This window comes from Sceloporus occidentalis, unplaced genomic scaffold (genome assembly GCF_023333645.1).
Source record: "Sceloporus occidentalis isolate IW3139 unplaced genomic scaffold, rSceOcc1.0.p SCAF_1, whole genome shotgun sequence".
Taxonomy (NCBI): Eukaryota; Metazoa; Chordata; class Lepidosauria; order Squamata; family Phrynosomatidae; genus Sceloporus; species Sceloporus occidentalis.
In genome coordinates this window covers 135,954,475-135,971,715 of record NW_028316981.1, presented here as the reverse complement: position 1 = coordinate 135,971,715, position 17,241 = coordinate 135,954,475, and the positions used below count along the sequence as shown (strand labels likewise).

General features: G+C 40.6%; 1 protein-coding gene across 8 annotated transcripts in view; it reads left to right on the top strand.

Moving 5' to 3' along the window:
- Nucleotides 1-1,431: 1,431 nt before the first annotated feature.
- Nucleotides 1,432-17,241, top strand: part of SPAG9 (sperm associated antigen 9) — a 128,585-nt gene continuing 112,775 nt past the window's right edge. For all 8 annotated transcript variants that reach the window (XR_016282287.1, XM_089537487.1, XM_089537468.1 and 5 more), the window contains exons 1-2: nucleotides 1,432-1,888; nucleotides 8,841-8,961. Coding sequence is in view for 7 of the 8 variants with exons in the window: in XM_089537487.1 (XP_089393613.1) it covers nucleotides 1,583-1,888; nucleotides 8,841-8,961 (427 nt within the window). In the remaining variant the exon portion in view is untranslated. The remainder of the gene's footprint in view (nucleotides 1,889-8,840; nucleotides 8,962-17,241) is intronic.

Below are 17,241 nucleotides of genomic sequence, written 5' to 3'. Positions count from 1 at the left end.
GGGAATACAATGCCTTGGCTAATTTTGGTGCTCAGTTGCATATGTTTACTCTTCTCTGGTTCCTTCATAGCTGCCCTCCTCATTCTTAGTGCTCTTCCTATTTCTTGACTAGCCCCCATTCTGATCAATATTTGATCCAAGGTACAGGCACTCTTTAACCATTTCTATTTCCTCATTGCTCCAAAACACACTACAGAAATAATCCAGTTAGAGACCGCTTTAACTGCCCTGGCTCAGTTCTAGGGAATCCTGGGAACTGTACTGTAGTTCATTGTGGCATCAGAGCTCTCTCTGACAGAGAAGGCTAAATGTCTCACAAAACTCCAGTTCCCAGGATTCCCTAGAACTGAGCCAGGGCAGTTAAAGTGGTCTCAAACTGGATTATCCCTGCAGTGTGTGTTGAACCATTGTCAAGTGCTGCTATTGTTGTTGCATGCCTACATCTACAACATATGGCGACCCTACGGAGGAGTTTTCTTGGCAAGATTTCTTCAAAGGGGGTTTGCCATTGCTGAGGCTGAGAGGATGTGACTTGGAGGGTAGGGAATTAACGGGATGTACACACATCCCCCCATATTTGTGGCTTTGATATTTGTGGATTTGATTATTCACGGATTTGATTAATAGTTTCTCTCTAGGACTATCTAGGTCCTCCAGTGCAACTCTGTGGTCAACTTTAACTAAAAGTTGTGCTGCAGGACCTAGAGATTCCTAGAGGGCCCATTCCACCAGGCCTTTGTGGCTCCTCCAGTGCAGTTCTATGGCTGGTGTCTGTCAGACATTGACCAAAGAGTAGCATGGGAGGACCTAGACATTCCCAGAGAGGTGTCCGTCCTCTCAGGTAAAAACATATTGTTTTGGGTTATTTGTGGTTTCCCCACATTCATGGGGGTCTTGCACCCCTAACCCCAGCGAATGTAGAGGGACACATGTATTTTAACTGTATATTGTGTTTTATCTGGTGTTGTGAGCCGCCTCGATCCTACGGGAAAGGCAGCATATAAATAAAACTTTATTATTATTATTATTATTAATAATAATATTAATATTAATATTATTATTATCATTGCCCAGGGTCACCCAGTGGGCTTCCAACCCTGTTCTCCAGAGTGGCACTCCAACACTCCACCCGTTAGACCTCTCTGGCCCTGACACTGAGAAAGCACCAACCCCACCCCACCCTCAATATACCCCTCAGATTTTGTCTGGAGGCGAAACACCGCCCCGCCTCCCACGCTGCCCTGTTTTCCTCAAGCCCACACTCCCGGCCCCGCCCTATTTTTCTTCCCAGCGTCACGTCAATCAACATGGAGGCCACGCCCCCGGCGCGGTGTTCCAACAGCCGTTAGGCCCGCCCACCAAAGACGTCATCGGCGGGCGTCACCTCCTTCCCTCCGCCGTGGGTGAGGTCAGTGCCGCGCGCCTGTCAGCCAGGCAGTCTTCCTTCCCGTCCGCGCTGAGGTGGAATCAAGGCCCCGCCGCAGAGAGAGAGGGGGGGAAAGGGAAGGAAGGAGAGAGCCGCCGCCGCCGCTGCTTCTCCTTCTCTCTCCGCCTCAGGGAGGCTTGGCGCCCGCTCTCGGCCATGGAGCTGGCGGACGGCGTGGTGTACCAGGAGGACCCCGGCGGGCCCGGCCCGGCCATGATGTCTGAGCGGGTCTCGGGCCTGGCGGGTTCCATCTACCGCGAGTTCGAGCGCCTCATCGGGCGCTACGACGAGGAGGTGGTGGCCGAGCTCATGCCCCTCGTGGTGGCCGTGCTCGAGAACCTGGACTCGGTCTGCGCCCACAGCCAGGAGACCAGCGTGGAGCTGGAGCTGCTCCGCGACGACAACGAGCAGCTCCTCACTCAGTACGAGAGGGAGAAGGCGCTGAGGAAGCAAGCCGAGGAGGTGAGGCAAGACGGAGGAGGAGGAGACGGGGTGTGCGTGCCTACATCCACACTGGACACAGAACCCGGTTTGGCATCGCTTTAACGCTTTTTCTGGCCCAAGGCTATGGAATTCTGGGAGTTGGAGTTTGTTGTGGGGCCCAGAGTGGAGTTCCTCCGCTTTAGGCCCCACAACAAACTCCAGCTCCCAGAATTCCATAGCCTTGAGCCAGAAAAAGTGTTAAAGCGGTGCCAAACTGGGCTATTTCTCCAGTATCCACTGCAGGGATAATCTGGTTTGAGACCGCTTTAACTGCCCTGGCTCAATGCTAGTGAATACTTGTGAGACAGTGCTTAGCAAACCTGACAGAGAAGGCGCAATGTCTCACAAAACTACCTAGCACTGAGCCAGGGCAGTGAAAGAGGCCTCAAACTAGGTGATCTCTCCAGTGTGTTTTGGACCCATGATGCCTTTATGGGGCTGACCAAAAAGCACAAAATTACATGGTGCAAGCTGTTGAAGCTCCACTGGTTTATTCACAAGGCAAAGGTGTTTTAAAAAGAAAAGCCATACAGGAGGAAGAAAAAAACGATGACAAACGCTCGTCAAACATGCCTCTGAGGAAGTAGGCAGAAGTCTGCAAAAAGCTTGTGCTACCAAATTCTTTCATTCAGTTAGTTTCAAAGGTGCTACAAGATCTGTTTGCCTACATTTTGTCAAGATGTTGATGATGACAGTGGTCCAAAGTACGCTGCAGAAATAATCCAGTTGGAGACTGCTTTAACTGTTCTGGCTTAGTGCTAGGGAATCCTGGGAATTTAGTTTTGAGAGACATTTAGCTTCCTCTGTCAGTCTTAAAGAGAGCTTTGGTGCTACAACAGACTACAATTCCCAAGATTTCCTAGCACTGAGCCAGGATAGTTCAAGTGGTCACAAACTGGATTATATCTGCAGTGTGTTTTGGACCACTGTTAGTCAAACATGCATCTTAGGGAGTAGGCTGAAGTCTACAAAAGCTCTTGCTACCACATTCTTTCTTTCGGTTAGTGTTAAAGGTACTGCAAGAATCCTTTGCATAGGTCTGCATTTTGTCAAGATGTAGTGGCGGTTCTCAGTTCAGATGCTATGGAGGGATATTTGTGCAGTCATGTCCTTCTCCTTCTGGCCATGTGTCTACTGGGAGATTCTTAAAAGTCCTGGGAATAAAATGTAAATTCCATTAGCAAGATAAAGGTACTCCCTTTGAGATCCAGTTTGTTTGCATCATTTTGTGAGGCTATAAGCCTGTTTGTCAGGCAGAAATGGTGCTTCTCAGGGAGACCTGGCAGTGCTTTCATGTATTTGCCAGTGAGCTGGTTAGCTGCTGGAACCAGACTTCTAGCCAGAATGGATCTCATGATGTTGTGCCTGGCTAGGCTGAACCTCCTGGAAAAGTTTGGTTTGTTGTTTCAGGGCTACTTTCCCCTGAAGCCTGGTAGCTTCTGTAATGGGTAGCTGTCACATGCTGATCATGCAGTGTTAAGACCTGAAGAAAGGCATGGTTGCTTAAGATGGTGGGGTTGTAGTGTCTGGAACCAAGCTGTGTTCAAGACTGACAGATTTAAGATATCTTATGTGAAGGTCTAAAATATCAAATATCAGTAGTGAATGCTTCATGATTAATTCAGTTTTCAATAGCACATTTGAAACCAGTATCATGTACATAAAGATACCTCATAAAAATAAAATTATTGCTATTAATTGCACTTGTTCCATCATGCTGGCTCACAGCCTTTCTAGAAGATAGGTAATATCACTTTTCATTATATAGTTAATTTGAAGCAAATAATAGCCATACCTTAGCCTTGTCATCTTTCTCCTGCAGGTTAAAAGCCAACTTGGGTGGCAGGAAGATTTTGAATGAACAATTGACAAGTAGAGAAAGGATGATGATGATGATGACAATAATAATAATGGAGCCTGTCAGTCACATAACTCTTATGGTCACAGTCTTCAGGGCTGCTTTTGATTAAAGAGCATCAGACTTCATGGAAAGGAATCATACTACTTAGTGTCATCTATAGTTTGGTCTTTGACCAAGTGCATGCTTTGAATATATGCAGTTCCAGTTCCAGTTCCAGTTACTACCACATTCAGCTAAAAACCCCAGTGGCTGAGTTAAAATCCTACACAGCTGTTGAGCTCGTATGTTCCTCACATGTTTTTTGTTGACTTTGAGTAACACATTTTATATACTGAAAGCAGAACTAATATTTCTTTAGTGTGCTGTAACTGGTTATGTTATCAACATAGAAAAGAGAAGGAAATGTTTTGTGTATGGTCAGGAATGGGGAATTCCAGGCATATGGTTGTTAATGTTTTGAAGTATATGGTTTTGGTGTTTACAAGAAGGAAATGTTTTTCTAATCCTGGTTGTGGTATTTTTTGAGAATAAAAAATACACTGAAGTGCAGATCTGTAGGCAATAGTATGCCAAAATGTAACTGGATTAAAATTAATATCTTACATAGCCTTCTCAGTATTTTGTTGATGAATCAATTAATAACCATGTAGAGTATCTACCTTTTCAAGTCCTACTTCTATATTTGTAAACCGTTTTTTTATGGAAGATGGCCAGGACTGTAGGATTAGGTGAAGACATAAAATGCTTGACTTGCATTATAAAAAGTGTGACAAATCATTTCATATATTTTAAAGAAAAAAGTCTTAAAGTTAAATATAAAGCTGATAATTATTAGTTGTTTACAGTTGCTGACTAGTCTGTAAATGATATTTAAGTAGTTGGGTCTCATAGTTTTCTGTCTCATCCTTACAGCCCAACCAGTCACATGCTTTGCACGCAAATGGTCCTACTTCTGTGGATTTCAAAAACAATGTCAGCAAAAGAACCTAGCTATTGACACACATAATAGCTGTACTGAGTTTAAATGGACCAGTGGGTAGGATGTCTTGGGGGAAGACTGTACAGGTGGAGTCTCCCTTATCTGGAATTCAAAATCCAGAATATTCTAAAATCCAAAATTGTCCACATGGGTGGCTGAGGTTCCTTTGCTTTCTGATGGTTCAGTGTACACAAAGTTTGTTACATGAACAACATTATTAAAACTATTGTGTATAAAATTACCTGCAGGTTATATGTATACTTTATGTATGAAACACAAATGAATTTCATGTTTAGACTGGGGTCTCATTGCCAAAAAATCTCATTATGTATATGCAAATATTCCAAAATTCAAAACCCTTCTGGTCCCAAGCATTTGTATAAGGGAGACTCAACCCATATATGTTATCAAAATAAACATGTGGGCAGAGAGTATTCGCTCTTGCACATGTATTCTTTACAGTTGCAATCCTCTTTGTTTCTGTCTTGTGTTGTGGTTTGTATTGCTTAGGAGTCATTTGGTCATTTTTCTATCCGGTGCAATAGAAATCCCCTTCTGGCTATCTGCAAATGTTTGGTTATTCTGGGAGAACTGACTTTCTAGCTGATGTGTTACAGTTTTAGCTCTCCCCTAGGTTCTTTTCTCTTTTAATAAATCATGAGAGTTGCATATTTTTCATTCTCACTTTGGGATACATATGCTTACATTACCTCCCCCATCTAACTTGAAAATTTGCAAAATATGAAGGATCCCCTGCACCGCACCCTGCCCTTGCTAACTCAGATGAGATTAACAGTTATGGAGAGACAAGGTAAGGGGAAACAGATTTGCAAGAATATGGGGAAGTAACGACAGTAACAATGTACAGTATGTGCATTTTTCAACATATATATTTGAGTTATTAGTACTCCTGAACCAGAAAATCTGCTCAAATGAGTTCAGCATCCAACCATTATAATATTACTTTTTGATAACCATGTTATGGGTTCTTGAAAGTGATATGAACTTACACTGAATAACTGTGGAAAACAAAGTTCAGTTGTGGTTTGTTGGCAAGTACCTACATATCTGCTGTTGCAAAGAGTCAGCTGCTAGAGTAATTTTCTTTTGGCTCTGTTAGTTGGTTGTTTCAGAATTTATGATAGAATATATTTTATAAGGGTTTATACAGCAGCAAAGAAGGCATATGATCTTTACTGCCTTGAGCATTATTGGCTTGTGTCTTTGGAATTAAATAACTTTTTTTACAAGCTTGCTTTTTTATAGGAAGGAATGAGAAGGATAGTTACCAGCTTGACAATAAATGCATTTATATTAATAGAAGTAGCAATTGAGAGAGGAGGCGCAAAGCTCATCTACTCTGTTTAAAGGTTAAGGAAGTTTTTTTGGTTGAGAGTTGCTCTGTAGTAAGTAAAATGAGAAAGTTTTAGAAGAGGAAATGTGTTCAGGATTATGTCTTTCTTTACTACTGGTACACAAAGATTTATAATGGAGATGCCTGTGCTAGAATAGTTTACATTGTAGAAGATGCCACCCAAGAGGACAGATGACAAAAATAGGTTATGTTGGAGATTATATATGAAAAATAAAGGATCTAGGTTTTGTGAAATCAATAATAGAAAAGTCAATTTAGCAAGATTACTAAATTGATCGTGACATGGTGGTTTGATATCTCCAGGCATGACTATTTTATGCTGTTGTGGTTTCAGTGGATTGGATACAGAATGAATTGAATTTAGTTGGTCATGACTGACTTTAGTTGGTCATGACTGACTGATAGGCCAGAATAAAGCTGTTTCGGGTTCCTGCATGGCAAGGGGTTGGACTGGATGGCCCTTGTGGTCTCTTCCAACTCTATGATTCTATGACTTTGAAGGTATGCTGCTTAAATGCTGCATGTGTCCTAAGAGGTTGGAAGCCAGGCCAAAGCCACGCACTAGTCCTAAGGTGTGTGTCATTTAAACAATATACCTCTAAAGTGACCCAAAGCGATTTTATTTTGGCCTGTTTGTTCGGGTCCTTAGTCAGGAATTTAAGTTCATGTAATTTAGTGTAGTTCTTGGCCATGTTGGCTGGGGAATTCTTGGAGCTGTAATCCTGATCAGTAATTTTTCCAGCCTCTGTTTTATACCCAACTCAGAGTATTCCCCATTTACAGCATTGACAAAGATATTTTAGCCATTTTTCCTTGGAAGTGTACCCCTTTGAGTTAAATGAAGCTTACTGCCAGACTTCAAATTACTGTTTTGCTTCAACTTGTATCTTTTGTAGTACTGCTTAACTGTAGCTTAAGGTTACCCGAGTGGCATAAATTCAGGTAAGTATTTGCACTGGTGACTCCAAAATACTAAATTAAGGAAAGAGAGTGTAAACTTTGTTCAGTAGGCTCTCTCTGGCTTTGCTTCGCGAATGAAGATTCAGGAAGGACTCATTCCGCGCTTTGTACAAGCGCGTTGGTGACTAAAAAGGCCAATCCGGGATAAACAGGTCCGGTTGCAGAAAGCACAGCGGAAAGTCTCTGGTTGGGTGATGTTTCTGAGTTGTGGTTCTTTCTGCGTTGTCGTTTCTCTTCGAGGCTCGTTTGGTGTGAGTTTTCGAAAAAGGCTGCAGCATTGTGGATAGTGCGTCTCCATGCCTCCCGGTGCGAGGCCAGGGCAGACCATTGTTGGTGATCAATTTGGCCAAGCCTGAGATGTTGTTTCAGGGAGTCCTTGTATCTTTTCTTTGGGGCGCCCCTCTTACGCTGACCCATGGCGAGTTCATCGTAGAATACTATTTTTGGGAGGCGATGGTCCTTCATCCTAGAAACTTGTCCTGCCCAGCGCAGCTGCGTCCTCAATAGCATGACCTCAATGCTGGTGATCCCTGCTTGCTCAAGGACAGCAACATTTGTCACATAGTCAGTCCAGTGTATATTTAGAATTGTGCGTAAACAGCGCTGATGAAAGCGTTCGAGGAGTCGTAGGTGTTGGCGATAGGTGACCCATGTTTCAGACCCATAGAGGAGTAGGCTAATTGTGGATGAAAAGAATAAACACAGTCGGCCCTTTGTAACTGCGAGGTTTCCATTTCTTTCCCCTGCAGATGCCAAAAACCATGGGATGTCAAGTCCCATTGGTTTTAATGATGGTGCAGCCACATGCATGTGCTGCCAATGGGCTGACTGGACTGGATGCTCAAATCCATGGAGGGCAAGCCTGCGGTTTGGGCAGGTGGACTCTACTTCCCTGGTTGTACTGAAGTCCTCTTTTTTGGTCTGCAAGCAGCACCTTGTAATTTAAATGGCTGTAAACTGATCAGGGCCATCTGCACAAGATACTGCTCAGACCAGTGATGACTTCTGAAAATGATTTTAGTGATTATATAGGTATGCATGTTGATGCTGGCTATTGATAACAGGATGAGATCTCTTATTGATAGGTTCACCTTAAGGTGAAGTTGATTTGATGACATTAAACAACAATGACTACAAATGTATATGTGTAACTATGTTGTGTTAATAGATCATATGATTTCCAATGACCCTCCCCCTTGAACCACATCTTAGTCCATTCAGCAGTGTCCCCTGACCCTCTGTGTTTGTCATTGGGAGAATGAAGAGATAGTGTGAAGAGCAGAGATGTCTTTTTTTGCCAGGCTCTTTTCACACACCTATGCCTGAATCTAGGCTCCTGTCTTTTGAGCGTGAAGCAGACAGGGGGAAAAGGAGCAGCCAGAGACTGCTCTGGCCCCAGTCATTCTGGGACCGCTGCATCTGGAAATCATGGTCCTCGAGCCAACCACTGCCACAGTCTCAAATGGGCTGCCGGCAGGTGCTGATTTTTGCTGTTTCTTTTCAGCCTGGCTTTGGGCTGCCTCAGGTGGACTCAGAGTGACTTCCAGGCAGTTTGGCGGCATGGGTTGTTTCAACCCCACACCTCCAAAGTGCCTGGAAGAGGCTTTATTTGGCCCACGTGTTATGGGTCTTTCCCTTAATAGCTGAGGTTAGAATCATGATATTAAACCTAGACCAGTCCCTTTAAAAGTTGATGGGATGAAAGTGTTTATATTTAAATATGACTGAACCTGTCTCTCTTATTTTCACTCTACAGAAATTTATTGAATTTGAAGATTCTCAAGAACAAGAAAAAAAAGAATTGCAGATAAGAGTGGAAGCTTTGGAGTCACAAACCCGACAGCTTGAACTGAAAGCAAAAAATTACGCTGATCAAAGTAAGTAGCAGTAGGTCTATAGATTCTAATTAAACCATCACAGCATAGCTTATACAATTCTCTCCCCATTTCTGTTTTAGTATTAAAAAGCTCCTAATGATTTTGGACCAAGAAAATTTGCTGGTTGATATAATTTGTTTTATTCATATATGAATACTAATTCTTTTACATTAACTGCTTCCTACATTCACTGAGTTGTTAAAATTAAGAATTTTCTGAGTCATAGTTTGAGGGGGATTTGTTTTGTAAAATACATTGGGTGCATCTTACAGAGAACTTACAGATTTTGCACAAATTTATCTCATCACCAGTGCCCTGTGTCACCCATTAACTGGCTTCTGCTTTGGTTGATCTGCCCTTCTGGAAGAATCGTGTGGCACAGTCCTCCTGGGACTGTGGCATCCTGAAATGCAAGTAGAGATTTTCAGGTTTAACACTATAGTTTTATGCATATTTTCCAAGGAATAGGTCCAGTGGAACTCAGTAGGGTTTACCTGAGGGTAAGGCATAGTGGTTTGAGTATTGGACTAGAACTTTGGAGACCAGGGTTCAATTCCCAGTTTGGCTATGAAACCAGTGGGTGAACTTGGGTAAGTCACATGCCCGCAGCCTCAATAGAAGGCAATGGCAAATCTCCTGTGGATGAATCTTGCCAAGAAGACCCCATTATAGGTTTGCCTTGAAGTATCCATAAGTCAGAAACGACTTGAAGGCACACAGCACACACATGCACATATGCTTAGGAGTAAGTAGAAGTAAACACCACTGAGTCTTGTGAAGCTTATTTCTTGTGAGAGGGATGTTTTCAATAGCTGAAGAGTACCAGTCTAGCAGAGGTGAAGAGAGAGAGCTGTAGACCAAGGAGCCCCTTTCCCCCCAACTTTCACTTCTACCATGAATTTATTATTGTGATTTCTGACATATTTCTCCCTAGTTTCAGTACAGGAATAACACTGCTAGGAGAGGTAGTCTAGAGTTTTGGAGTGAGGTGTTGCAAGTATGCTGATGATACCTAACTCTATTACTCCTTTCCACCTAATTCCAAGGAAGCTGTTCCTGTGCTAAACTGGTACCTGGCAGATGTAATGGACTGGTTGAGGGCAAACAAATTGAAGCTTAATCCAGACAAGACAGACATGCTCCAGGTCATGTTCCAGTCGAAAGACAGATCTGGGAATAGGGATTCAGTCTGTGTTGGATGGTGTTAAACTTCCCCTGAAAACTCAGGTTTGCAATTTGGGGGTGCTTCTGGATTCAGTGCTGAACCTGAAGGCCCAGATTTTGGCAATCACCAGGAGTACTTTTTCACAGTTAAATCTAGTGCACCGATTGCACCCCATTCCTGGAGAAGTCAGATCTGGACACGGTAGTACATGCCTTGGTTACAGCCTGTTTGGACTACTGCAATTCGCTCTATGTGTGGCTGCCTTTGAAAAGTGCTTAGAAACCACAGTTGGAACAAAGAGCTGCAGCTAGGTTGTTAACTGGAGCTGATCACACAACCCCCTTGTTGCGACATTTTCATTGGCTGTGAGTCTGTATCCGGGCACAATTCAAAGTACTGGTTTTGGCCTATAGAGAACTTAGGTCCAGGTTATTTGAAGGGCCGTATCTCCCTTTATGAGCCCAGTAGAGTACTGAAATCATTAGGAGATGCCCTTCTCTCTGTCCCACCATCATCTCAGGCTTGTTTGGTGGGAACAAGGAAGAGGGCCTTCTCAGTGGCTGCTCCTAGGCACTGGAACTTGATCCCTAGAGAGTACAGGAAGGCCCCATCCCTGCTGTCCCTTTAGTAGCAGGTAAAAATATTCTTGTACTGTCAGGTGTTTTCAAACTGATGACTGTTGGGCTCTTAAATGTTATGTAATTCATATTTTAAGGTTTGTATAGAGTTTTTAATACATTTTTGTTTTTAATGGGTAATGTTTTTAAATTTTTAAAATTGTTTAATTGTTTTTTGAGCCTTGTATCTGTTTTTTAATGCTTTTGTGTTGTTTTTAACTTCTACTGTTTTGAATTTGTTGTTAGCTGCCTTTAGTCCCTATAATGGGAGAAAGGCAGGATATAAATAAATAAATAAATAAATAAATAAATAAAATAGACATACTGTATATATATACTCATGTATAAGTTTAGAAATTTATGTTACAATTGACTCAAAAAAAAAAAAAAACAGAGTCAATTTATCCATGGGTCAATGTAAGTACTGTGCATGATCTCCATCCATCCATCTACCCATCCACCCATCCCCTGGTGAAAGGCAAGAGTTTAATCTGCCCTGGAAGCACTGGCCTATTTCTACTCTCTCACCCATCCATCCAGCCTTTGTATGAGCACAAACAGTTATGCTTGAATTTTATAACTTGTTTGGTATTGGTTTTCCTTTGCTTCATCCATTGCATCCTATATTACATGTTCCTAACTTTTACCCTCAACTAGAAAATCCCCCTAAATGGCTGATTTTTAGTGATGGGAAGTGAAGATCCATCACTTCTAGTTTGGCTAATACAGGTTGCTGTGACTTGCCAGAAGGCAATGGGGTACAAAGTGGCTCCTATGCTAATGGAAAGAAATACCTTCTCAGAATATGGTTAATTCATCAGGACCTGTTGATGGCTAAATTGTGGGAACTGATTAATTTATTTAATTTGCTTTTAGAAATTAATTTTGTGGCATGGTTACTTATTCCTGATATCAGATTTAGGATTGATTATCTATTTTTGAATAAAAGGATTCTGGTTGAAGGTAGATTTTTTAACAACTTTTGCAGTATGTATTCTAAGATTATTGGAAGCAGTCAGTCTTGTCTTTTATGTACAAAAAAACAACAGGAAAGGAGGAGGATGGAAATTAAGAACAAGATACAGCACTATTGTGTGCTTACAGATTATGAACATTTTATGTTCTTACAGAATATGTTACAAAACATGCTTTGTATGATTTGACATTTTTACTGCAGTGAGCCTTTCCAGGATGGGCCTTTGAGTTTAGAATGGTATTGATTCGTAAAGAAACACTTGAATGTTTTGTAGTTGTTTCCAAATTTTGAAGAAAAAAAATACAATGGTTGTTATGATTTAAGTTAATGCTGCTTCTTAATTTAAATCCCCTAATTTTACATACACAAATAAATTTAATTTTTTATAAGTTGCATTTAAAACTAGATGGTCATTTGAAATTGAATCTGAAATCGACACTGCATTGCTAGAATATGAACAAAAAGGGCAACAAACCTCAAAGCACTGTTCAGGACAATGCATGCTTAAAAGTGGAATTTGAGTTGAGTGGGTTGGCTTTTTGATATTCGTAGTAGAGTATGATGGATATTGGTGTGATAGCCATCACTTGTAAGCAACCCTACAGATCTTATGTCAAAGGTCAGGATGTACCTAACTGAGGGGAAAACTCTCCTTTCTGTTTGTCATCATTTGCTTTATATTTCTTGACAGTGGCCAGTTTTCATAATAAATATTTAAACATATTTTATACGATCTACTTTTCAGTATATATTTGTAAGCTGTCTCAAGCTCAGGAAAGGTGGGATAACAATATTTTAAAGAAATATTTTAAATAAATTTTTATTCCGCATGGTGTAATGATTTGAATGTAGGACTACAACTCTGGAGATCAGGGTTCAGTTCCCTGCTGGAGCATAAAAACACACGGGGTGACCTTAGGCAAGTCTTAGCCTCAGAGGAAGACAATGGCAAACCTCAGAAGAAACTTACCTAGAAAACCCTATGCCTTAGGGACACAGGAAGTCAAAAATGTTGGAGGCACACTACAACAACAACATGCCAATACTGCTTGACATTTTGGTGAATTAAATTAGTTTTCATGGTACGTTATGTGACTTTTTAACTTCTTTCAGCAATTGGTATAAGATAGGTTAGAAAATGTGTGGCTCACGAGCTGCATACTCCCTTTCAAGACCATGGTTGAGGCCACCATAGGCTTCCATCTCCATTTTTTAAAGTTTCTTTTTTAAACTCAGTGTGTCTCATCTAAGGAGTATGGAGAAACATATTACCATATTTTGGACAATTGGGCTGTTTTAGTGATTTCCTATGCATTTCCTGGTTCACAAAAGGCCTCTCCCAGGCCTAAAATAACTGAGATTTTTTTTGGGGGGGTGAGGCAGGAGAATGTACCACCTAGAGTGTGAAGTGAGGCATGCTGAGTAATTTTTTAAGGTAACACAACAGATGGGTGTGGGATGTGGAAAGGGTTGCAGCTGGTGAGGAGTGTGTGTGGTCCATGCATGTCCTGTCATAAAATATTATAATACTATGGTTCAGTTTGTGGATCCTGAACATGAAATCTTTGTAAATCTTTCGAATGATGGGTGGGAGAAACCCCTTGCTGTTATCCACCTGCTTGTTGGTGCTGTCACCTGCCCCTTATGGCTGTATTGGGCACTGGTGATAATAAGGAATGGAACATAGGAGAATCAACTAATAGAAACAGCCAATGATATGTATCTCTCTTACTCATTAATCAGCTATAACTGAACTAATCATGCATCTGATTGTTGTACTGTGTCTTATGTAGGTTTATCTCTAAATCACATTAGAGAAAAGACAGTGTCTTTCCCTGTGGCTGTCATATTTTCTCAGCTAGCAATGCAGTGTGCTCTTCATGGGTAGCAGCAGGGTGTGCAGGATTTGAAGCTTGTAAATGTAGAAGTCAGTAATTCTTTCCAGGTTATTGCTTGAGGCTGCTTTTAGTGTTTCTGATTTTTATGTTTAGAATTTGTATATTGGATTAATTTCAAAATGCCACATGACCTGTCTTTTGGCTTTTTCTATTTGCATTGTAGGGTTATAAATAGGAGGAGATATTAATGTTTAAATCATCTACAAAGTGAGTGCTTAAGATGACTTTGTAATTTAGTTAAAATTATTTTTCTTCTTCTTGCAGCAGTCCAGACATAGTAATGTTCAGGACTTTGTTTAATTACCTGTAGAAAAAAATAGGATTCATAATAAGAAATAAACTCTTTACTACTTATGTAGCATATATTTAGAAAAGATCAGAGATGTCATTCTTTTGAATTCCAACTCCCAGCATCCTCCAGCTACCATAGCTGGAGTTGTCCAAAAATTAACTTTCCCAACTTTGGGTTTTTAGGTATGCAAATACCTTTCATCTGTTACAGAAGAAATATGGAAAACACACAGGGAACTGCAGGTGCACATCTTTTGTGTAATGCAAAGAAGCCCTCAGGTCCACAAAACTGCTTATCTAGGACAAAAATTATTTACAGTGTCCCCAGTGGCCTACTGTACTGTATTCCATCCAGCTGTTTTTATTAACTTGAAAGCCTCATTTGTAATATCAGTATTGAGCTCTTGCACAGATGAAGTCTTTCGGCTGTAAATTTTATGCAGAAAGAATATTTTTTACTAATAGTTAAATCTGAATTCTTTAATTGGTTATCTTACAAAATAACTGTGCTTAGATTTGCCTTAGATAAGTATAGTATTACTTTATACAATGCCCATCACATTTATTTTTAAATTAGCCTGAATTGATTCTCACAAATGCAGGAATGTTTCTTTGAGCTTTTCTCCTATTCTTCAGGACTTTGTATTTAGTGCTAGAATTTGTGTAGTTCTTGTCTTATTATAGAAACTTTTGATGATTATGTATTATTTTATCTGTATGCGCATATCCTTTGCAGGATGAAGAACTGGGTATATGTGGTTCTTGTCTATCATTTGCCTCATCCATTATATAAGACTGAGCATATGTTAGGGATTGCAGCTCAGCCCTTCAACCAATTATCAGTAGCATTCATTTTACAACTGCCCTTATATTAGTTTGGAGGATAAAATTGTATTACCTCTTAAAGGTGATCAGTTTTGTCAGATGATCTGAGTCATCCAATTGATCAGGAATATATTTTTGGTAGGACAGTACCCACTAGAAGCCAAGATAATCAAATTGAGATTGTCATACTTTGGCCGCATCATGAGAAGGCATGACGCATTGGAAAAGACAGTAATGCACAGAAAGGTTAAGACCGCATGTCAGATGGATAGACTCAATTAGGGAGGTTATGGGCAAGAATCTACAAGACTTAAGCAGAGCAGTAGAGGACAGGGTCTTAGAGGTGTCTCATCCTCATGGGTGCCATGGGTTGAGGTTGACTCGAGGGCAGTTAACAGCAATTTATAGTAGTATATACATGCATGTGTTTTGGGATAATGGTCTTCAGAAGTAATTTCTTATCTTTTGTTTACTATGAATTTTAAAAACTGTTTGTAATCTAGAGTATTCTTGACCATTACATTAAGTTAAAAAGTAATCTTAAACACCTAGTTTGGTTTGTATTTTGCTCTTTTAAGAAAGAGTTATACTTAAATTTTGAGCAAGCTATCCATCATCCATCACTTTATTTATACTCCATCTTTTCTCCCATTTTGGGACTCATATGTATTTTGGAAGCCCATTGGAGTTGATTTGGTAAACCTTTGCAGCTATATGTGCTAGGTCTTGTAAGACCAGGCCTCCTTTATTGAGTCAGTCCATCTGGGAGAGAGTCATTAAAAATAAGACTGGTGTTTTACCAAATGAATGCCAAAAATCAAATTGCCCTTTAACTATAAGCATGAAATTTTATTGCTGTGTTTAAACCTGGTTGAACCACTGTTGGACTCAAGACAGTATTAAATAATTTATTTAGAAAATGTTTACCTTGCCTTTTTTAGACTCAAGACATGTATATTCAATAAATAATGCATCATAATGCAAATGAAGATTTTCTGCTATGTGTACTCTGAAACTGCATATGCTTTACCAGAAGATCTCACTCTGTTTCTTTTTTCATTTACTTATTTTTTGTTAGGTTTCTTTGAAGCTGTTTGTGGCTCTCTAGAGACTGATATTCCAGCTTTGCTGATTTCCTTTGAACATGTCCTCCTTTTATTGGGAATTAGATGTGCACTGGGAACTATATCATATAAATGAAATACACCTTTTCCCAAATTGCTTCCAAACAGATAACATCCACTGGTGTTGGTTATGTGTGTTTGTTTTGGTAAGCCAGGATTTTAGTAAGGTGTATGTAGCCTGTTTGCTGCCACTGGGCTCCTCCTGAGTGACTAGATTAACCAGAAATCAAGTGGTTACTAATACATCCAAACCTGGATTCCTGCTGTATTGCTCTCAAACAAGCGAGGATTCTTATATCAAGAACAAGAACAAATTCTGCTTCAGAATCTTGACTTGTAAAGCAAGGAGCAATCCAGAAGCCTGGGTTTTGATGTTTTTAATTTCCGACTTGTTCAGCTACCTATCATGGTAGGGGGAGCCAGTAAACTGCAAACCTTAGTTTCATGGGAAGTCATGATTCTTTAGAATCCTGCATTATCATTCTGAGCAAATCCAGCCATTACTTAGAAGCAGCTGCCCATAGGGCACTTTTTGGTTAAGGTGCTGTCATATAGGGTTGATTAGCAAGCTGGAGAAGGTTCACAGTAGTCGTTCAAGCTGCTCGGGCATCAGGGAGAGCTGAGACTGTTCTTATTAGCTCCGTGATGAGGTTTTATACACACACACACACACTTTTATCATTACTCAGAAATCCACATACTGACCTATGTTCTTATTGATGATCTTTGCTTTGGGATGGTTCTGTTGATGGTTGCTCTGGAAGCGTTTTTCAGCTGAGGAGTACAGGTCAATGCTTTAAACAAATGAATACATACTCTGACACAAAGGCATGGATGTCTCCTTATTTGTTCTGACACTAGCAAACTATGTAATACATCTCAGAAGAGAGAGGAGAAAGAAGATTCTCTGTCAGAAGGGTAAGCAGAGAATATGGTGAACTAAATTTCAGGATTATTGGTTTTAGTAATTTATCAATAAAACTGTTTGCAATTACAGAAGCCCTTTTAAAGAAAAGGGTAGACCGACAGGCTTTAGCTAGTGAGGGCTTTAGTTAAAGGTAATGTCTCAGTTTGAATTAGATTTGACTAGATTCAATGAGTCTTTCTGTCTTGGTCATTTGTTATAAGTATGCCTGGTGTAGTGGTTTGAGTGTTGGACCAAGGCAATGGAAGACCAAGATTCATATGCCTACTTGACACTGGAAACCCACTGGGTGACCTTGAGTAAGATACACTCTCAGCCTCAGAGCCATGACAAACCCCTCAGAACAAATTCTGATAAGAAAGGCCCATGATGCGTTTGCCTTACATTTGCTATAAGTCAGAAATGACTTGAAGGCACAAGACAACTTGTGTGTTATCTCTCCAGTATAAACAAATAACT